The 23,965-nt window shown below is 39.5% G+C and overlaps 1 protein-coding gene across 1 annotated transcript; it reads right to left on the minus strand.

The window, feature by feature from the left end:
• Positions 1-1,575: 1,575 nt before the first annotated feature.
• LOC139475896 (ras-related and estrogen-regulated growth inhibitor-like) lies at positions 1,576-11,997 on the minus strand. Its single transcript, XM_071259113.1, has 4 exons — positions 11,868-11,997; positions 9,222-9,278; positions 5,722-5,795; positions 1,576-2,085 (listed from the first exon to the last, which is right to left on the minus strand). Exons 1-4 carry the CDS (start codon positions 11,995-11,997, stop codon positions 1,576-1,578), a joined length of 771 nt encoding a protein of 256 aa, XP_071115214.1.
• Between the last annotated feature and the right edge of the window lie 11,968 nt (positions 11,998-23,965).

Here is a 23,965-nt window from a genome sequence, read left to right on the forward strand (position 1 = left end):
TCTAATTAGCCATACTATACACCCTGGATAATCGAAGGTGTTTGAAAACAATTCAGCATGGGTACCTATAGCTTTATAGACGAAACAACTTAGTGGTTAGTGCTGGTTAGTGTTATGGGTGGTTATGTTAGTATGATGAACACAATTCTAAATGTCTTAATGTATAACTCAGAGGTGTAAACCGACCTTTCACGACGATACCCGTAAACACCTCCTGTTACGACTGTCTCGTGGAAAGACGTCTGCCCAAAGAACAGGTCGATCCCCTGGCCGCCGAAAGACGAAAAAAGATTGTACTTCTTGTTACCCTTTCTGGAACTCGACATTCAAGGATAAAACAGGGACTGCTCCGCCCGGAGTCAGTATACTGACTGAGCAGGGTATTCATCCTAAACTGCCGCATGATATCCCTCAAGCACTATTAAACCGGCAAAAGTCCGAACTCATACAAGCTGACAGGCAGACACACACATACACACATGGTGTACGTCGCTATGTAAGTGAAATAATCTTGAACACGATTTTAAACTTCATTTCACCTCACCTCATGGTACAATTAACACGTAATACACAGAGTACAATGAAAGTATTTGGTCAAGTCTCAACCAATGTGTTTGTGTTTTACCCGAGCCCATAATATATGATTGTTCTATCGGATGAATCGAACGTTACTACCCTTAAGTTAAAAACAATCTTACACGAAAAAAAGCTATTTTCATGCACTTTCATCGATGATATACACAGGCGGAAGCTGTTGGTGTGCTGCATGATCCTGTTGTGAACAAGAACTCAAAAGACGTTTCCTTGAAGAACCTTGCATGCTTTTAAAAGTAAACGCTTTCTAACGACTTTTAAAATTCACATTATCTGACATGTACTTGACAAGATCTAATATCTTGTTATGCTTCGTTACCTTTACGCTGTTTGAATGAAAATGAAACTGTCAAGATTAGCGATCTTGTTTACCTTAACACACAGACCAGTACAATAGAGTCATGACTACCTTTACATGTGGTTTGTTGAGTAAATAATAGGTAAATTCCATTTCTTTAAAGCCAAATAGTCTATAACAAAGTAAACCGTAAGCCGTTATGACAGGGGGCACGGGTTGCCCAGTCGTCTAAGGCGCCGCAATTCGCTGTGCAGAGTTGCGTCCCTTCGGCAAGCCAAAAACCTATGATTGTGGATTCGAATCCCGGTTTCGCACCGATTATGTTTCAAGCTTTGTCAACACAATGCCCGTGCTCGTCGGTTTCACCAAAGTGGTAAACGTCGGAGACATGCATCACTTAAGGGTTTTCCGTTCACATGAAGCCGACACGCCGTGATATAACTGGAATACTGTTAAAACGGCGTAAAACACAACTCACTCAGATGCACAGTTGCCCGCTTAGTTATGGTAGAAGCTTATTTCAACCGAGTGAATTGTTCATACTTGTTAAGGAAAATGTGCTTTCAACTTAAACACCTTGACGAATGATGCATGTACAAACTTAACCATTTATGTACACGCTATTCGGATATAATGGGTATGTTTTACAAACTCGTTTGTAAATGATACCTTCATGTTACAATTCAACTTATTGTTTGTAAGGCACCACGTCTTTTCGAAAATGTGTCTTTGGAGGAGCCATTTTCGTTGATGTCGTCATCAGAGGAGAGGGAAGAAGAACGCGATATGTTGGATGTACTTTGCGAAAACAACGATCGAAATTTCTTTGTCTTCCTTTGATGTGTGTATAAGTCCTCAAAAATCTTTTGAACACAGTCAACACTCTCTCGCACGGAAATCTCGTAAAATCTCGCACATCCGAGCTCAGCAGCTCTTGCCCTCCCTTCTTCCGTTGAGATCATTCTATCGTGGCAGCGATCTGCTTGGTTGCCTATTAATATCACAGGCGCGCTTGAACACGTGACTTCCGGGAATGGCAGGCTTGTTGACTTCCGGTGATGGCGTTTCGCGTACGAGTTGATGAGAAAACGGAGACGTGAGCACTCGTTGAAGCTGCATCTATCTGCGATAGAATACAGCAGAATGTATGCGTCCGCCCAGCGGATGTTGTCCTCCGTGCGACTGTTCTCGTCCTGTGAAGTAAAAGGAACGCTATTGAAGTTGTACAGCATAGAGTTAAGGCCATTTGGTATTAGTTGTATGTATTTCAAACCCTTTGCACGAATTAAAAAATAATATCAGACTGTTTAATTTTGTTTGTATAAAAATATATCAAATTCTATTTTCATTTGGCAAGTAAAAAATATAAAAAATATACTTTTATATTTACATAAAAAAACACACACTGTAGGGAATACCGATGAAGCTATAGATAGTATCAGTGATAGCTTCATATCAGGTTTTGAGGGAAGATTTATGGGTAATTGACCGTGGATCATTGTCTGGGTCGGACATTGAAAGAACTCGTGATTTATTATTTTCGTTAGTACAGCTGAGCAGTAATAAAAAAGTGCTTTAAACTTTATTTGTCTTTCAATATTCCGGATTTTTAGAGTTGTATCCTTTAACCAAGTGTTGAAAAAAAATGCATTTTATGAAGCCAATTGTTTGGCTCGTCGTTGATAGGGTGATGAGAATGTTGTTTTCCGACACAATTTTTTATTATAGCTGTATCACTGCAGCCTGAGGCATGTCGAGGTTGGATCACTATCACCTTTCTCCATAGCAGGACAAACAATTCACGTCATGTTGTATGACTGTACACTGAGAGATTAAGCATTGTAACCACAGGAGAATCATCGTCGTCAGCTCCGTCGACGAGCATTGGGTACTGACGACCTATCAACAAGGAATTCGAATCAATATATGGTTTATCCATAATCTATAAATATTATAAAAAACAACATATCTTTTGGACACTGATAATTTCCATTGAACTGTTAATGGAAAATAAAGGTCGAGGCTATTCTATTTGGTTTGTGTTTTTCCAGAGGTGTAGATACTGATAGTGGTTAATCCGTAGTGGTTATTGTCATAAGAGTTGGGTTTTATACCTATTTGATCAGGAGTGTAGGTCAATAGCGATGTCGGGGACATTTGTAGGATTTAAAGGGAACCTGCACACGTTGTAGAGGAATAGCTATATGGGTAAAAGACCACGGATATTAACTGAGACGAATCTAGGATGCAAACGCACTTTCAACGGATTCTGTTACCATATCCTATTGGGGAAAACAGTGTCCCCATGGATGTAGGACTGATAACAGTAGCAGTAGCAGTGGCATTAGGAGAAGCAGTAGCAGTAGGAGTAGCATTAGGAGTAGCAGTAGCTGTAGCAGTAGTAGACGAGGCGGTATAATAGTAATTAAATTATAATCAAGAGACAGAAATGTTTGAAATTAATCAACTAGCTTAAGTAATAGATTGGACATGCTACAGTAAACTACGGTTATAACGAACTCAAAGGGACTACTAATTTTAGTTCGTTATAACCGTAGTTGGTTATAAGTACATATACAGCATGACTACAGCAAGTAGTGGGGACCAAAAAGTCAGTTCGTTATATCCGTCAGTTCGTTATAAGCGAGTTCGTTATAACCGTAGTTTACTGTACTTATATTTACTGTTATAGAGAATTCTCAATCACTTCTATATAAAAACCACGCTAATCTGAACCGGCCTCTTCACACAACAAGCTAACATGGTAACAGGCCGCCAAACTATGGTGAAGTGAACCCAACCTGTAAGAAAATGTTGTTTTTGTCAAGTGAGACGGTCTTCGCGGCCGAATAATCCCCAAACAGGTGTGCTAATCTACTATATAAGGCTTAGATTATTTTCTGCTTCTCTGGTTAAACACAACCTTGCTTTCACAAACCCCTCGAGGGTTTGATCACCCCTAGGACACGATTACAACTTCTCACTCCCTTAACACCCTGTACGGAGCTTTTTATCTCTCTGACGCCGCTCATGTTTGTTATGGATCTCCCACCTGTCAATTTCTAAACTTTGAAAAAAAAGATGTTGTGCATGTCAACTTGTCACATGCTTGAGAAATGTCGCCGTCCCGGGTTGGGACGTGTGTCCATTTAACATTCAAGGTTATTTCATGGCGTTTGCGCTGTCAATCATACACGTGCTCAGCGCGTGTTGCTTATCATGTTGTTATTTCATTGGTTGGGGCAATATTTATGCGATCGAGGGGCCGATGTTTGAACTGTTGTCAACAACTACCAAGTTCTTTGAATTTGCCACAGGTTGAGTGGAGCAAACATCTCGCTTGACATGCTAACCTGAATTGAACACTTAAGTGCTGTGTCGTTAGTGCGTGACACAGGAATGGAAGAATATATATACTACTCAATGAAGTTAAAGAACACCCTCATGGCATGACAGATTATCCCTAGTAGTATGAACAAATCGGGTGTTCTTAACTCTTTTGAGTAGTATGTGTATGTACTATGAGGAGGTTATACGGTTAATCCTATCGAGTAACTTGTTTATCTCAAAACGTGTTTCACAAGAAAGAAAGGCTTAAACGCAAAAGTACATATATGTTACGTAATATGATTACTGGACTTTCTATTCATGGTAAACTGTCCTTATTAACCTTTTTCACCTCAGTTTCGTCATTATGACGACTATATGGTGTCTGAGATGAATAATGGTTTAACCGAAACTCTGTGGTATAAGGTGCATATAGTGTTAGCCATCTTACAAGACACATTTCCAGCTATAGTCTGGAAGGTAATTTAAGGTACCGACGTTTACTACAACATCTGAAAAACTACCGGACCTACTCCAGTCAAAGTTAGTGTGAGATTATTAAACAGTCATACATAACTGGATATTACATTTAAAGACAATCGGTGCATGAATAAAAAATCTGTCTATTTAGCTATCACTATATTTCATCAACAACCAGACCTGTTCGTCACGGGTGGAACGAGCATTCATTGAAACAGCCATCTGCATAATGCTACCCCTGTGTCACAGGGCCATATGACACAGTTGAACCAATCAACTCAACTCGAAAGGGTGCACGGGAATCACGCACGCACGAATACGGTGTTAGCGTTGGGCGTCTCAACGTGCGTGATATCCCGTGCACACTTTCGAGTTGAGTTGATTGGTTCAACTGTGTCATATGGCCCCGTGACGAACAGGTCTGGTTGTTGATGAAACATAGTGATAGCTAAATAGACAGATTTCTTATTCATGCACCGATTGTCTTTAAATGTAATATCCAGTTATGTATGACTGTTTAATAATCTCATACCAACTTTGACTGGAGTAGGTCCGATAGTTTTTCAGATATTGTAGTAAACGTCGATACCTTAAATTACCTTCCAGACTATATTTGGGACATGCCCTTGTTGCCTCTATTAAGAGGACGGTCAACTTCAGTTTACGTTTAGACTTGGGCCCACTTGCACAAAGCGACCTTAGCGCTACGCTGATCGTAACTCTTATACTCTAACATAGATTTAAGATAGTCGTAGCACTTAGGTGGCTTTGTTCAATGGACCCTGGCCGATGTTAGAGACCGGCCATGGATATAGACAGAATACTTATTCCTTTCCCGTCTGTGTCCCAACGTTTGGGTATTCAATTGTAGTGGGAAGAAATCAGCACATGTTATGGGGAGGATTCATTAGCTGTAGCTGACCTGGCTTTTTCAAAACCCGACACCTTCCCCTGCTGTTTACAGGGGGTGGCTGTTAATAGAGGAAATACGATATGTTGTGTCGACAGTTGACTTCATATACCTGAGCGGCGGTGTCCAGAATTTCAAAGTTCATGCTCTCTCCCTCCACATATCTGGTGCAACTGTAGACCTTCTCTGGAAGACAGAACATGCTTAGGTGTTATTCTGAATACCATTCCATCACGACAATCCTATGTGTTACTCGGAATACCATGGTATCATGACAATCCTAGGTGTAACTCGGAATACCATGGTATCATAACAATCCTAGGTGTTACTCGGAATACCATGGTATCATGACAATCCTAGGTGTAACTCGGAATACCATGGTATCATGACAATCCTAGGTGTTACTCGGAATACCATGGTATCATGACAATCCTAGGTGTAACTCGGAATACCATGGTATCATAACAATCCTAGGTGTTACTCGGAATACCATGGTATCATGACAATCCTAGGTGTAACTCGGAATACCATGGTATCATGACAATCCTAGGTGTAACTCGGAATACCATGGTATCATAACAATCCTAGGTGTTACTCGGAATACCATGGTATCATAACAATCCTAGGTGTAACTCGGAATACCATGGTATCATGACAATCCTAGGTGTTACTTGGAATACCATGGTATCATGACAATCCTAGGTGTAACTCGGAATACCATGGTATCATAACAATCCTAGGTGTTACTCGGAATACCATGGTATCATGACAATCCTAGGTGTAACTCGGAATACCATGGTATCATAACAATCCTAGGTGTTACTCGGAATACCATGGTATCATGACAATCCTAGGTGTAACTCGGAATACCATGGTATCATAACAATCCTAGGTGTAACTCGGAATACCATGGTATCATGACAATCCTATGTGTTACTCGGAATACCATGGTATCATGACAATCCTATGTGTTACTCGGGATACCATGGTATCATGACAATCCTATGTGTTACTCGGAATACCATGGTATCATGACAATCCTATGTGTTACTCGGGATACCATGGTATCATGACAATCCTATGTGTTACTCGGAATACCATGGTATCATGACAATCCTAGGTGTTACTCGGAATACCATGGTATCATGACAATCCTATGTGTTACTCGGAATACCATGGTATCATGACAATCCTATGTGTTACTTGGAATACCATGGTATCATGACAATCCTAGGTGTAACTCGGAATACCATGGTATCATGACAATCCTATGTGTTACTCGGAATACCATGGTATCATGACAATCCTAGGTGTAACTCGGAATACCATGGTATCATAACAATCCTATGTGTTACTCGGAATACCATGGTATCATAACAATCCTATGTGTTACTCGGAATACCATGGTATCATGACAATCCTATGTGTTACTTGGAATACCATGGTATCATGACAATCCTATGTGTTACTCGGAATACCATGGTATCATGACAATCCTATGTGTTACTCGGAATACCATGGTATCATGACAATCCTATGTGTTACTCGGAATACCATGGTATCATAACAATCCTATGTGTTACTCGGAATACCATGGTATCATAACAATCCTATGTGTTACTCGGAATACCATGGTATCATGACAATCCTATGTGTTACTCGGAATACCATGGTATCATGACAATCCTATGTGTTACTCGGAATACCATGGTATCATGACAATCCTATGTGTTACTCGGAATACCATGGTATCATGACAATCCTATGTGTTACTCGGAATACCATGGTATCATGACAATCCTATGTGTTACTCGGAATACCATGGTATCATGACAATCCTAGGTGTAACTCGGAATACCATGGTATCATAACAATCCTATGTGTTACTCGGAATACCATGGTATCATGACAATCCTAGGTGTAACTCGGAATACCATGGTATCATGACAATCCTATGTGTTACTCGGAATACCATGGTATCATGACAATCCTATGTGTTACTCGGAATACCATGGTATCATGACAATCCTATGTGATACTCGGAATACCATGGTATCATGACAATCCTATGTGTTACTCGGAATACCATGGTATCATAACAATCCTATGTGTTACTCGGAATACCATGGTATCATGACAATCCTAGGTGTTACTCGGAATACCATGGTATCATGACAATCCTAGGTGTAACTCGGAATACCATGGTATCATGACAATCCTATGTGTTATTCTGAATACCATTTCATCATGAAAATCCAAGGTGTTACTCGGAATACCATGGTATCATGACAATCCTTGGTGTAACTCTGAATATCATTACATCAAGACAATCCCAGGTGAAATTCTAAAAACCATTACATCATGACAATCCCGGGTGTTATTCTGAATACCATGGTATCATGAGAATCCTAAGTGTCATTCGTAATACCATTACATCATGACAATCCCAGATGTTACTCTGAATACAATCACAGCAAAATACTCCCAGGTCAGTCACTGAATACCAGTACATCAAGACAGTCCCCGGTGTTATTTTGAATACCATTACATCATGACATTCCCAGGTGTTACTCTGAATACCATTACGTCATGACATTCCCAGGTGTTACTCTGAATACCATTACATCATGACATTCTCAGGTGTTACTCTGAATACCATTACGTCATGACATTCCCAGGTGTTACTCTGAATACCATTACATCATGACATTCCCAGGTGTTACTCTGAATACCATTACATCATGACATTCCCAGGTGTTACTCTGAATACCATTACATCATGACATTCTCAGGTGTTACTCTGAATACCATTACATCATGACATTCTCAGGTGTTACTCTGAATACCATTACATCATGACATTCCCAGGTGTTACTCTGATTGTCAAGACATCCTGACAAGTCCAGGTGTTACTTGGTACAACGTTTCATAATTCAGAGAAGTTGATATTATTTATTAAAAATGAAACACACAAGAAATGGTTATTTATTGATGTTGATATGATACGGGTATCATAGTGGTGTTTTGGACCTTAGGTTTGCCGAGTTTCGGCGACTGATATTGTTTGTAACTGTGTGGTCAAATCCAAGTTTCAAGTGTATACTTTATTTTGCCTGGCAGTTTATAAACAAAATTATTCCAAAATGATAACGGGCGACTCAAAACTATCCAGCGGAAACCGAACTATTTCGTAAGCTACATTTATTTCATTGTGTATATATCAACATAAACTGTGCATGTGTCAATATATTTTCGCATCAAAGTATAAGTGAGTGAGTGAGTTGGGTTTAACGCCGCTTTTAACAGTATTCCAGTTATATCACGGCGTGTCATCTCACTGTGGAAGGAAAGTGATGCAGGTCTCAGACGTTTACCCCTTTGGTGAAACCCACGAGCACGGGTATGATGCTGACAAACCTTGAAACATAATCGGGGCGAACCCGGGTTCGAACCCACAATGATATGTTTCTTGCGTGCCCTTGAATTGCGGCGCCTTAGACTGGGCTACAAGTGGCTCCTCTAAGGAGTGAAGATATAGTCTGGGATATGTTATATTGATGTTTAACTGCAGCTAACTCAAGCCTACGCTGAGATTACGAGATTACTACTTACCCAAATAGGGGTCGTATTCACCGATAAATCGCCTCGTCATAAAACGAACTGTCAAAGCTGAAATCGAAGGCAAAATAAAGAGCGGCAAGTAAACAGGAGTTGTTGTTTTTATGTAATTGAAACTTGAAAGAACTGTTGTTAAATTTGATTATGTCTATTTAACCATCAAACATTCCTGCAACAGTTTGTAATAATAATTTGTGTACACATACATTGGTGCAATGAAGGCTGGGTTAGAAGTGCAACCACATGACCCCAAACATGTGTGAAATGATGTAAGAGTTATTGATTTCTTTAAAATAATATGTTCGATATACCCATCAAAAGCTGTGTATTGTGCGATTTGTAATCTTTCTAATAGTTTTAAGTATATTTTAGAAAAATAAAACCATTTAGAAGTATTTTTCGAGTGCTGTGGTACTTGTTGTTACCCTGCCCGACACTCGGCATGAAGGGGCTAAAACAAGGACTGGTCGGCTCGGAGTCTGTATACTGTGTCTGATTCGGGTATTCATTTTAAAAAAGGGCATGGTATCTCAGTGGGCTAGCAGTATAAAATCGGCATTAGTCCGGACTAGTACAAGCAGCCACACACACACAGACACAAACGCGCCGTAATATAACTGAATTAGGGAACATCCATTTGACTTGTAGGGGGAAGGGTGGAGAATAATCTCTATTTTCCCAACCGTATCCAACAACAAAAATTATTTACTGAGCAATCTATTCATTTTCACGATTTATACAACAAATATTTTGTTTGGGTGTTTTTCACAAACTATTTATTTTTGGCATATTTCTTTTCATGTAATTTACTAAATGTGCCCCCAGCCCCCTCCCATAGGTTATTACATCGTCAGTGTTAATATTACAGACGCTAATATGTACGTGATCAGAATCCCTTCCGGTGGAGGGGCAAGAAATAACCGGAATCGTCAACGTCGTTGTGAAAAATATTGTGTTTGTTTGTTTGTTTGTTCGTTGTTAAACGCCGCACTCAGCAATATTCCAGCTATATGGCCGCATTCTGTAAATAATCGAGTCTGGACCAGACAATCCAGTGGTTGTTATTATGATCAACGTCTCGAGCTGGCTGGGTACGACGACATTTATTGAACCAAGTGACCGAGCCTCACCACCCGACCCCTTAAGTCGCCCGTTACGATAAGGTTGATGAAGTCTGTTCTCATCTGGACTCGTCATGGGGCATTGAAACAATATGGAAGTTGCTATCGCTAACGTCTAAATATTTATCAGATACTTCACTATGACGTTTTGAACTGAGCCAATAAATGAAAAAAAATGCACAAAATACTTATTTGTTATATGAAATGATTTATTGAGAACAGAACTGAAACTCATCCAGTAAAACATATAAACTGCAAGGCAAAAGAAAACATACACCTATGTTTGATGATGGCAAAAATAAAATCAACACGAAATGGTTATTCGATGGTGATGTATTTGATGGGGGGCACACAGGTTACATGCATCATATCAATGAGTATCTCACAACCAGTGTCATGATGTCTCAAGGAACACGAGGGTGTCAATTTCACAGTACACAGTAATGAGCAGAGTAACGCAAGTAATGTCATCATCAGTTCGAGTGTACACTTTCTTTTGCCCGGTAGTGTATTCATACATTTATTCAAACTGGAAGCAACCGTGGGACGCGTGCGTTAGGTCTGACTGGAGTCAAAACAGCTAAAACAACAGCCTAATGTTCAGTATCCATCACAAACCATAGTTACACAGTCATCGTAACAACCCATAAGCATTTAATTTACCACAATGAGAGGAACTTAACTTTGAGCGGCACTGTTCTACATAATCCGAGTGTAACATTGCATAGTACAGTGAGTCTATTACATATTCGTGCACGTAATCTCTTGAAAATCACAGTCAACCTTTTCCTCACTGGTATATGAGAGAATGCGATCCTACTACTGGCTTATAATGTCCTGTAACTTGGTATCCTGCTTTTATACTCACCTGAACCGGTAGGTGCCGGGTGGCGTGCTAATGAGCCATAAGACTTCTTCAATAGGTTTGTTTGTAATTTGAGGAATATTGTCCGGGACTTGGCATGGCTTACAGGTTGGAGTGCACTTTAACACCATTTTTTTCGGTTTGTACATCATTTTGTCCCAAATAGTCCCATGTGGACATGAAGTCATTATTGTTAGTTTAGTTTTGGAAATAAATTGTCACTGTCTTTAATTATTTTTTTTATTTTTTGGTTTACTGTGTTTTGGTGTAGGTGATTTTGCATGATGATGGATTTCAGATTCAGTGATTGAATAAAGGAAACAAATTGCAGTTATGTAAAATACAAATATTTCATGTTTTACAGATATCGAAAGAACGACACAATAAGAAAAAAACGTTCAATATATGTAAACAAATAAAATATTTGTACATTATGTCTCGCGCCTCAAGTTGTAGTTATTATAAATTATTTCAAAGTTCATTTCTATCTTATAATATTTCATTTAAATTGACATTTACTCAGACAGTTTTATGCGAGTAACAACTTCGTGACCTTAACAAGGACACGATATACATGACCCTGAGACAATACTGAGTGGTTTGACGGAACAAAATGTCCAACGACATGAACTTCAAATTAGGCTTATTTCTTACCTGATTTTCCCACGCCGTTTTGTCCTAAAATGACAATTCGAAAGGGTCGTTGTTTGGCCACTATCGAAATCTTTCTTAAAATTTTCGAACTTGAAGCTGGGGAGGACATGGTCCCAAAGTCTGTGAGCATTTCTCCCCAAATCTCACTCTCTGGCCAAGTGCTGGATTAGTAAGCTAATCGGCTCACGATTTGGGCATTAGCAGAACGGTTACAAGTTTAGGAGAGATTGGAACGGATAACACACCGCTCAGGAGTTGGACGAGTGTTTTTCATAAATAGGGGGGTCAGGTTCAGATTTCAGTTTCTTGCGACCTGATTTTGAAATAAGATAATTTTATTCATATTCTTTGTATATATGTTTATTATGTTTATGCTTAATATACACGTTTCTGAAAGTTATATTGGCGACTGTAGTTTGTAATTGATGATTTAAATGAGTTAGCGATACCTCGATCCCTATTGTACGTAATAGACTCGCCCATGCTAATATCACCGTGAAATAGACTAGCCCTTGTCAATATCTAACGCGACAGAGACAAACAACGGCATGCGGGGTTCGTACGGACGAGTTAGGGGTGATACAACGTTATTGGTCGCAAACAAATTTCCGTTAAGGAATGTAACACGAAAAACAATTAAATTTGATTTGAATCCCAGCGTGAATAAACAGAGTTCGACACAGGTTCCGCTATAATGCTGAGTATGGACTAATTCCACGGGGTCAACTGAGGTTAATGAGGCTGTTTGCGACGACGTTCAACATTGTTTTAATTGATCACGGATTTGGATATTGTTTTAATGTTAAAATATCCCAGTCTAAACACATGCAACATTTTTCGTTGTCTCAAAAATAAATATTGTTCTATAATAATTTCTTTTAATTAAATTTGTTGCTTGAATACCAGATTTCTATAACTTGTTTTGAATTATGAACCAAATGGAAATTCGGACCCTTGGATAAAATTATGTAAAGGAACGTTGGTTGTTTTTCTTTTGTAAAGTTACTTCAGAGATTATAACATATTTTCTAGAAGAGATTTATAAACTTTTTTTTATATCAAACACTCATTACCAACGTTAACAACACAAGCGGACATTTATCAGCTGCCCCTAAAATCCTTAGGGGCAGCTGATAAATGTCCGCTTGTGTTGTTAATGTTGAGGAAGATAAGGCCTCTGAGACTCTAGTGAGTGAGTGAGTTGGGTTTAACCCCGCTTTTAAAAGTATTCCAGTTATAACACGGCGTGTCAGCTTAATGTGGGAGGAAAGCCCGAAGTGATGCAGGTCTCAGACGTTTACCACTTCGGTGAAACCGACGAGCACGGGTATGGTGCTGACAAACCTAGAATCGGGGCGAACCGGGATTCGAACCCACAATCATAGGTTTCTGGCATGCCCAAGGGACGCAACTCTGCACAGCGAATCGCAGCGCCTTAGACGACTGGGCCACCTTTGCCCCCGAGTCTCTCGTCATAATAGGAGGATGGAGCGGTTACAATGCGTCACCAAATGTGTCATCGTACCATCGTCATGCTATCAACCATTACTTTTCCTGACCGATACCCCATTATTTACAGGCCGACGTCATATGTGAAATATCACTGACTGATACGTAATATATCATTTACTCACTCACTCCGATTTAAAAAATCAAAAAAAGAAGTCATTGCTGAGTTGAAAATCACAAAAAAAACTCAACAGAGCCCGATCGATGCAGAATATTTTATTTCACCTCGAATGTTTACGACATTTTTGCGGTGAGAATACAGATATTTGTTGCATCGGGAAGGCAAGCATTTCCGTGTGTACGTATTTGTAGTGGGACAGATAGCCCACGCCAAACAAACAGCGCATTTCAACAGCCTTACCCAAACAGCCGCTTTAAAACACATGCAGGCTTACCCACTTGCAGAAAAATGATTTGGTATCCATGTATTTGTTTTGTTCAACTTGTTAATTTTTAGATGAGGGTTGTTTTCTGAAATTTAAAGATTCCAGCCTCTCGCTCATTGTTATGCATTGCTATGATACGTCGAACTATCCTGTTATGTCGATTACTCTATTGTTCTGATTTATCTCGATAAGCCGAAATATCTTCATCTGTTATTCAGCTATTCTATTATAATTCTGCAAATCAAAATAACTAGTTTAGCAAGATACTGCTATAAATGGGGAGGTATGGTATTTAAAATGGAGGACCTCTATCACAACATGATAAATGATTTATTGATGGTGAACAGATTGAAGTGGTGTCACTATAAATATTTTGGTGTTTGAAATTTCATGCAGAAATATATTTACCTAGGCATGTGACACTTAAGCTAAACAGGCAACAAATCTCTAGTACATGTTAAAAGAATTATGTTCAAATAGCCAGACGTAAATGTTGATACATATTATAAAATATTTGCTTTTAAAATTTTACCCATTTTGCTATATGGTGCGGGAATATGATGTACAGAAGAAAGAAGAAGCATTGAAATTATACATACTAAATATTGTAAATATACTTTGAAAATAAGATATAAGTCTTCAAATGCTGCTGTATTAGGTGAACTTGGAAGAACGAGAATGTAGGAACATGGTGTTGTGAGAATAGTTAAGTCCTGGATTAAACCATTAAGAATGCCTCTGGGTAAATATCCAAAGCATTGCAATTTCATGCTATGTAAATATGAGGAATTAGGTTATAAACATTAGGTTTCATTTGTAAGATATACATTGTTTAGTTATGGCAGCGGTAATGTATTGTTGATGCAAGATGTCGGAGATTGTGATGTTTTTATTTATACATTTAAAGCCCCACCCTGACTATAAATAGCCCGCAAGGTGGCGGTGTTTCAGTTTCGAACAATGACTGACAATGTAAACACAACCGAGTGTCGGGAGAGGTTTTTTGAAAACCATACGGGAACCAGACCACCATCGACCGTCAAACTTCGTATCAACTTGAATAACAAACCATGGATACAAAAAATGGCTCCATATCAAGATATAAGTAAATAAATTTTCTGTAGTTTTATCATAAAAAATCGAATCGATCGTGTTTGGCGTCTGCATCAATCACAGTGGGCGGAGCTTAATTACGTTAGCGCTATAAATAGCAAAGCACATGGTCATGTGTACATGTGACACATTTAATGCATTTGTGGTCAAAGTGTATTGTGTTGTATATTTTTACGGCAGAACATCAGTTTCGGTTAATGTAACAGTAACGATACTTAAATACGAAATTGACGACGCGATTCTTTCAGTTCTATCCGAAAATTACAGATACTTGTTTAGTTTTGGTCATTTGCATTCAACAGTTAGATTTATGCCACACAATAATCAGTTTATATTCATAAAACGTAAATTATTACAGATTTTTCAACTAATGTTTAGGAAGGGGCCTAACTTGAAGCACCAGAAGTTACGCCAATATTCCTCAGCTTGACTACAATAGATGAATATGTCACGTGTATCAAAATAACAATGCACATAAGCAACTGGTAAATGAGTAACGAGATATATTTCATGATTTGACCTATAGAAGGCGTATCCAGATAATATTGTACTTACGATAAACGAAAACTCCAATACACATATTCCAAGACAACTTTAATTATGAACTTCCTTCACTTTCACAGAATTTTCACACACAAAACTGAGTTTGATCATTAGATCCACACTTGTCCCATGTATTTTTGTTCGGGGTATTTGGATACACTTAGCGCACAAGTTTTAAAATACAATCTGGGATCCCTTTCCCGTTTTGTCCACACCAATCCTTCATCTGCTCAGAGACCATATAATATTATATGGTCTCTGATCTGCTGCAACGTTTAATTCCGTTTCTTCAAGTCCAAGTATCTACGATCTCTCCAAACACTTCGTCCAGAAGCAATGTGCTCGAATCGACGAATTTCTGCAACATGGTGGCCGCACCATTCCTTAACTGCGATTGCCTGTGCCGTGTCGCGCATGGTTGACAAAAGAAGGGCGAACATACATATTCGGCTTCATCTGGTTCCACAATGAAATCTAGCTGTGACACTGATTCACTAATCCCAAGAATCGTCACTGAATTTATCAAAGTTTCTGTTGCCCTTGCAAGGGCGGGAAGAGAGGCGCCATCTTGTCGATTCGAGTTGTGAATCGGAATGATGTCAACTTGAATTGGAACTTTCTCCACGATAAAGTCACCAATGTCATAATCGAAATGACATAAGGCTCCCTGATTATCTCGAACAATTCTTCGTCAAAGTAGGCTTCACATGAAAATCTTCTGTTGCTCATATTGAAGACAAGCGAAATTGCAAAGATCTTCACAGTTGTAAGCAGCAACTCGACGCGCTCATGGGGCGTGGTTGCTAGGAGATCGCGTGGTCAGAAATGCGAAAATAAAAAGTTTTAGAAAGTAATAAAAGAAATACCCAGTGCAATGAAAAAGTACCATCTAGGGGATATTTTTTAATTATAATATTCACGAAAAAAATAATATTTTCTAAAAATGCAAAATGATTTATTGATTTATCCCAAGGTCGTAACCCTGATCACATGGTGGGTATTTGGAAGAAATCTTTGCGATGACGCCGTGAATGAGGCCGTGTGTATTACATTGTTGAATTCAACTGCCCAGATATTCGTCATGAATGGAGAGAAAAATGTATCTGAGAGAAACATTGTTGCTTTGAGCTTCGAGACATAACACGACTGCCAAAGTAGCAAGCGACCTGAATGTAAGCTTGATGAAAGTAATGATGAAACCCATTTTCACGCACATGACAGAACTAATGTGAACAAATATTTATCTGAACATCGTTTCGAAGTCTGTGAGGCTGTCCGTATTTGAATATTTTTATCTCCATTCCGACGTGAAATAATATAATGTCTTCGTGTCTCAATTTTGCTGCGGCAGTGGAAAATTGCCCACCGATCTAATAAAAGAAATACTTCTACATCTACAACTGCACCGTCATAAAACCAGGTCAACTTTATCTTTGTTCCGTTGTTTATCAAAAATTCGTTTCCGAAGCAAAGCGAATCGATCTACATCATAAATTAATTCATAGACTTGATTCTAGTATCAAGTGTTTTTTTAAAATGTCATAAAATTACTTACACAATTATTGAAAGACATTTTTTGATAAGTCATATATTTTATTTCGTCCGCCCGCTCTCTGATTAGTTGAGGCTTGAGGGGAGAAACACATACAAACAATATAGATGGCCGTATGCAAATGACACTTGGCATGCCAATCAAAAGGGATCTGGGTCACTCGGACCCGCCAAGTTTCACGGATCGAGTTACTTCGGCACGAAGAGCTTCATCGGACAAGTGAGACTTTGTCAAAATACATTGCTACTGGGCAATGAAAAAACGACAAGAAACTACTTTGATCAATTGAAAATATTTTTGACCAGGGTTTTTTACACGATCGTTGTCATCCAGATGAGGCAAGACGAACACAACGAAGAAAAACATTGTTGAAATCACCGATTGCCGTATATATTGTGAGAAATGCTATTTATAAACTGCAGATATACCGTACACCACAGGATAACGATTGGTGCCCCAACACATATTATGTTTCTTGTTCATTTACACTGCTCATATGCATTACGACAAACATATTTCGTTCTAGTCTAGAAATCTAGAACTATAATTTGTGTGTTGGATAAATCGTGGACATTCACACGGTATCATTTTATGAAGATGTGAAGACGACATGGCAGGTATGTTTTGAAACCAAAGATGAACGCGTTTGTTGAAAAGTCTTGTAATCGTTTGTTAGATATTTATATTACCATTAAAACTTACGTCCTTGTTGTCAAACGGCCCACGTGGGTGGGTGTTTACATGACGTCACCCGTTTACGCATTAACCAATGAAATCTATGTGTTTATGATGACGTCACATTGACCTGTCAGATCACTTGTATAAGCTCCGCCCACTAGAGTGCGGTAGTTACTACCGCAGATGGGGCTTTAAGGACAGAACAAGAGACCTGTTTATGCTGGAATGGTCAGATTGTATATCTAATTCACCAAGGCTAGAATTATATCGCACCTACAAATCCTTACTACAACCTGATAAATATCTATCATCGATTAGGTCTGTGAATTTAAGAAGAGCTTTAACAAAATTTGGATGTTGTTAAAATGATTTTAAAATACATAAATATAGAAAGTCTAATGACCATGACTTTGCTGACAGCCTATACAATGTCTGTAACGAAGACTTAGAAGATGAAAAACATGCACTTTTTATGTGTCCAGCTTATACTAATTTAAGGTCAAGGTATTTGCCCTTGCATTATTAGGAATATCCTACCATGCACAAGCTTGCGTCGTTACTCACATACAATGACTTTGCTGACAGCCTATACAATGTCTGTAAAGAAGACTTAGATGATGAATAACATGCACTATTTATGTGTCCAGCTTATACTAATTTCAGGTCAAGGTATTTGCCCTTGCATTATTAGGAATATCCTACCATGCACAAGCTTGCGTCGTTACTCACAAACAATGACGACAGCATTTTATTTCGGCTAACTCTTTATCTTGAAAGGGGGGCACGGGTGGCCCAGTCGTCTAAGGCGATTCGCTGTGCAGAGTTGCGTCCCTTGGGCACGCTAGAAACCTATAATTGTGGGTTCGAATCCCGGTTCGCCCCGATTATGTTTCTAGGTTTGTCAGCACCATACCCGTGCTCGGAGGTTTCACCAAAGTGGTAAACGTCTGAGACCGGCATCACTTCGGGCTTTCCTCCCACATCAAGCTGACACGCCGTGCTATAACTGGAATACTGTTAAAAGCGGTGTTAAACCCAACTCACTCACTCCCTCCTTCATCTTCAAAAAAATGTTTAAACTACGAAATTGTAAAACCAACTGAATGTAAATTGAAGCGCTCTGTCACAATGGAACTAATATTATCAAGTCATCTGCACTATTGGCCTCATGGCCAGACTATTCGAAATAAATTCTCTTCTGTTATTCAGTTTGCCCTCGGTAGGTCGAAGGGTTTACCTTGACAAATCGAATAGCTCTGTTATGTCGATTATTCCGTTGCTCTTATTGCCTTGATAAGTCGAAATAGCCGGGTAGCCTTGTGGGTTAAGTGTTCGCTCGTCACGCCGAAGACCCAGGTTCGATTCCCGACATGGGTACAATGTGTGAATCCCATTTCTGGTGTCCCCCGCCGTGATATTGCTGGAATATTGCTAACAGCGGCGTGAAACCATACCTACTCACTCACACACTCACTCGCATTTTCATATTGCGTGTGTTGGGTTTGAAACAGAACCCGATAATGACAACGCTGCAGTTTAAGATCCACCCATAAACAAATAAACCCCTTACAGGACTGGAAAGGCTTGTACTTTTGTACAAACTGCCTGTATGTTTGATATATACCCATGATGTGCTTGATAGAGCTTTGTAGGGTGATCAGTCGTCAAAGGCGCGGCCATTCGCTGTGCAGAGTTGCACCCCTTAGACATGCTAGAAAGCTATTAGAGGATTTTCTAACGCACAAAGTCAACATCGAGTCTGAACTAGATAGACCAGTGGTGGACAACATGAGCATCAGAACGTAATAGGAGTTTCATAATATGACCACCCGATCGTCATTTGATATATATGTGCACTGGGAACCTACTGTGGTGTCACATCATGGGAGTGAGTGAGTGTGGTTTTACGCCGCTTTTAGCAATATTCCAGCAATATCACGACGGGGGACACCTGAAATGGGCTTCAAACATTGTATGTGGGGAATCGAACCCAGGACTTCGGCGTGACGAGCGAACGCTTTAACCACCAGCCTACCTGACCGTCCCTTCACATGATGTGTTCGTTTATCATTACTTTTGGATTGTATTTTGGTAGGGGTAGATGTCAGCCTTAATACTGGAACGGGTCGCCCAAACACACTGTGAAAAGTATGCGTTGGTCCTGACTTTATTATATAAAGCCATGTCATAACAGTGTTAAGACTCAGTTGATCTTTCGCTGTCGTGAGACCTGGCAAGGAGTTGTGAGTATAATATTGTTATTTTGAGGATAAATATGTGGAATGGTTACTTCGTGTTTAATTGTAAATAATGTTTGCTTTGCCAAAAAGATTGCCCATCATGAAAATGTAGCCTGTTATATATATATATATGTACATTCCTTTCAATGTTCTTGACGTCTTGTATTGTAATACATGACTGATGTCACCAAGTAGTTAGTCATTTTGATGATTTCAGGCCTTTGTGTGATTGCTCCTACTTGCGATCCAAACTCACACATTCATCACGGGCCTTTTAAATGGGTCATCTGAACATGTGTAAAAGGGACATTTCGATTCTACGACGGAATTCTATTTAAGTGTGGAATAATGTTATGTTCATATTTGGTTTCTGTAGGAACAGTGTCTGTATTCACCTCACCTCGCATGTCTGTGTTAAACAAGGGAGAACTCTCAACACTATGTAATGTAATGCCATTGAAACGTGATGTGAAATATTGCTGACTGTAATAAATGTATTCCACCTAAAGTATTTTTCGTGTGTGATGTATATCCTTAGGTCTGCTTTTGATATGTGACAGTCTGAGCGCGGCCAACAGAAAACGTGAAAGTAGTCCTGAAAACAATGATATGCACTAATTTCTACATTTACTCTCCGACACGTTGCAAGGAGCCGTCCTGCCCTTCGTCCGGTAATGAGCAACAAACGCTTGATCAACATTAGAGACTATCGTGGGATTCGAACTAACGGTCAGCGAATCCCGGCACGACTAAGGGATGTAATTCTGCACATTAAGCTGTGAAGTCTTTGGCGACCATGTACGAGCTTAAGCAAATGAGGGAGTTTTTTACTCCGCACCGGCAATATTACAGTTATAAGACGGCGGTCTGTAAGTAGTTTGGACCAGACCATCCAGTGATTGACATCATGAGCATCGATCCACGAAATAGGGATACGATGAAATGCATCAACCAAGTCAGAAAGCCTGACCACCCGATCCTGTTAGTCGCCTTTCACGGCAAACATGGGTTGCTGAAGAGCTATTCTACCCTGGATCTTCACGGGTGAGCAGCTGTTGACGGCGAGATATTTTAAAGCTGGTGACTTGAATTAGATGAATATAAGACAAAAGATAATCGACGAATGAAATATTCTTGGTATAGCACAGGTTTAAGCAGTGTCTGGTGTTCTTCGATCAAATAAGCTAAGTACATTGCAAACATCATTCCCACGCACATATGACCACAGAATATCGAATGTGAACGTTGCTCTATGAATGAATTCATGACGACCAATCCTGTACCGTGTCGCGAAATCGAATAGGTGCATGTATCAATGTGTTGTTTCACCGGCGATATCTATCCAATTTGCTCAAGGAGTTTGGGGGCTTCAGTTGGTAAGGCGGCAAGAACTATAGAAACGTGCGTAAAATCCTCCGTAAACAGGATGTTCGAGGCATGCAACGGGCAAATTGCCAACCCACTTTATGGTCAAGTTGACAACGTCATGAGATAATTAGTTTCGTAACTACCGGAACCTTCTTTTTTTTAGGGCCAATTGTTTTTGTCTTGACATTTCATATTAGTATCTTGAAATTTCAAGACAAAAGGGTGCACGGATCGCCCGGGAGGCCCAGTTGTCTAAGGCGCCGCGCTTCGCTGTGCAGAGTTGCCTCCCTTGGGTACGCCAGAAACCTAGGATTGTGGGTTCGAATATCGGTTCTCCCGATTATGTTTCTATTATGTGCTCGTGGGTTTCACCAACGTGATAAACCTGCATCACTTCGGGCTTTCCTCCCACATTAAGCTGACGCGCCTTGATATAACTGGAATGCTATTAAAAGCGGCGTCACATCCAACTCAGTCAAGGAAAAAAGAAAACACAACGACCAAATGGCCCTAAAAGGCTTACGTAACAATTGTGTATGGTAGTTTTATTTCAGCGAACATGTCAATATATGGCATAAAGCGAATTGAAACCAGATAGTCTTTGACTTTTAGAAAATGTCCCAACGCAGGAAACGCCTTAGCTACAAAGTACCCCGCGAAAAAGACCTTCAGTGACCAATGCTTGTAGTAGTAGGCGACTACACTTGTCGTAGTAGGCGACTGTGCTTGTCGACAGAGGTCACTATGCTGGTCGTATGAGGCGACTAACGGGATCGGGTAGTCGGGTTCGTTGACTTGGTTGATGCATGTCATAGTATCCGATTTGCGTTGATCGATGTTGAATCATGTCAATGTCAATGAATTGTCTGGTTCAGACTCGATTTTTTACTGACCGCCGTCAAAAAGCTGGAATATTGGTGAGTGCCGCTTTAAACAAACAAACAAAACCTACAAAGCTCGAGTGCATCCACGCATCAATTTATATCTTGCACAAAAACGCAACCTCCCCTTCCGCGTTTGCCTTGTGTATAGAACCAAGAGACGTTTGTGTGTGTTCATTGCTTGCTCATTGCTTGCTCATCGCCTCGGGTAGTGGTCACGTGTTCCTTTGTTGTGCCGGCAGCAGCAGGAGCAGCATCGGCTTCCTCTTCCTCTTGGCTTCCTCTTTCTAAAATATCCAAAACCATTTAGCATTTTTATAAAACACGGAAGAAATAAACTTGACAAGTTTAAAAATGTCAACTTTTACGAGTTATTGGATTAGATGATGGTATAATTTGACAGGAAAAGCGAAATGTCAGGTGACATGTGTTGGTCTGAGAATGTCAATCAAGCAGACCGGGCGTAGTTCTGAAAGGTGATGTTTCAGTTGAGTGAAATATCGATTATATATTTTTAGATAAATATTAATATATTTCATCACTGAAGAACAACATTCAGTATCAACTGGTTATTAAATAACTACATGTAAATGATTTGTTGACAATGAACTAAAATTAAGTTAACGCAAAAACTGTTTCAACATTTTAGATGAACAGTTTTGAACTTTTCGGTGTAAATCAAATAAAGAATTTAAACGATATGCTTTTGTGGACATTGATGGTTCTAGTTCCTTATTTCTGTGGGAATGTCACTCAACTGAAATATGTTTTGTTTTGTTCTGTCACGTGAGTACTGTCCTATGGCTGCTAGTTAGTTATCATTGCACCACACAAATCGATGCTCATGATGTCAAACACTGGATGGTATGGTCCAGACTCGATTATTTACAGACCGACGTCAAATAGCTGCAATATTGCTGAGTGCGGCGTAAAACAACAAACCAAACTTAAAGAAATCTTTATCAAGTTTCAAGACAAACTTTGGAAAAAACCATTATAAAGGCGTGTTGAACGTATTATGTATATTCATGTCAACAGGGTTCGAATCCCAGTTCGCCCCGATTATGTTTCTAGGTTTGTCAGCACCATACCCGTCCTCGTGGGTTTCACCGAAGTGGTAAACATCTGAAACCTGCATCACTTCGGGCTTTCCTCCCACATTAAGCTGACACGCCGTGATACAACTGGAAGACTGTTAAAAGCGGCGTTAAACCCACTCACTCATATGTCAATACCTAACCAATATATATTGGGAGTTTGTCAATAATTACAAACGCAAAAAGATTGTGTCGAGATAAGAAATATTTCTTCTCAAGGTCAATGATTGTCCCGCATTTGTACATTTCTCCTTGCATCATATTTCATATGCTTTGAACATAATGCATCAAAACCCACATTATTAGCTCCATCTTAATTCTATCCCGGGATGAAGTATTCCGGCCCAGGTTGAAAGTATGCATAATCAGGATGTTTGGGACAAAGTATTCCTTGACAAATTCTCATATTGAAAAAAGCGGCGGTAAAATGGTAAACAGGAGTTACTTCCCTTGCATTAAGTCTGCAGAACTTCTCAAGTTCGGATTAGTTTGTTTCAATATTATTGTCTGGTCACAAGAATGGGTAGGTAAGACGAATATATATATTGTTTTTCATTTCGAATTCTAACCAATACAACCGTAATTCGTATCTGTACCAAACGCCCTTTCACAGACTCAAAACCTCCCGATTTTTAAAATCATGATCAAGAACGGCGTTGTTGGTGTTAAGATGTTGCATCAAACACGACTTCGGCATTGAAAATACATTTAGCTCTTAAAAAATCATAAAA

Source organism: Haliotis cracherodii, unplaced genomic scaffold (genome assembly GCF_022045235.1).
Source record: "Haliotis cracherodii isolate W230 unplaced genomic scaffold, xgHalCrac1.p SCAF_3, whole genome shotgun sequence".
Taxonomy (NCBI): Eukaryota; Metazoa; Mollusca; class Gastropoda; order Lepetellida; family Haliotidae; genus Haliotis; species Haliotis cracherodii.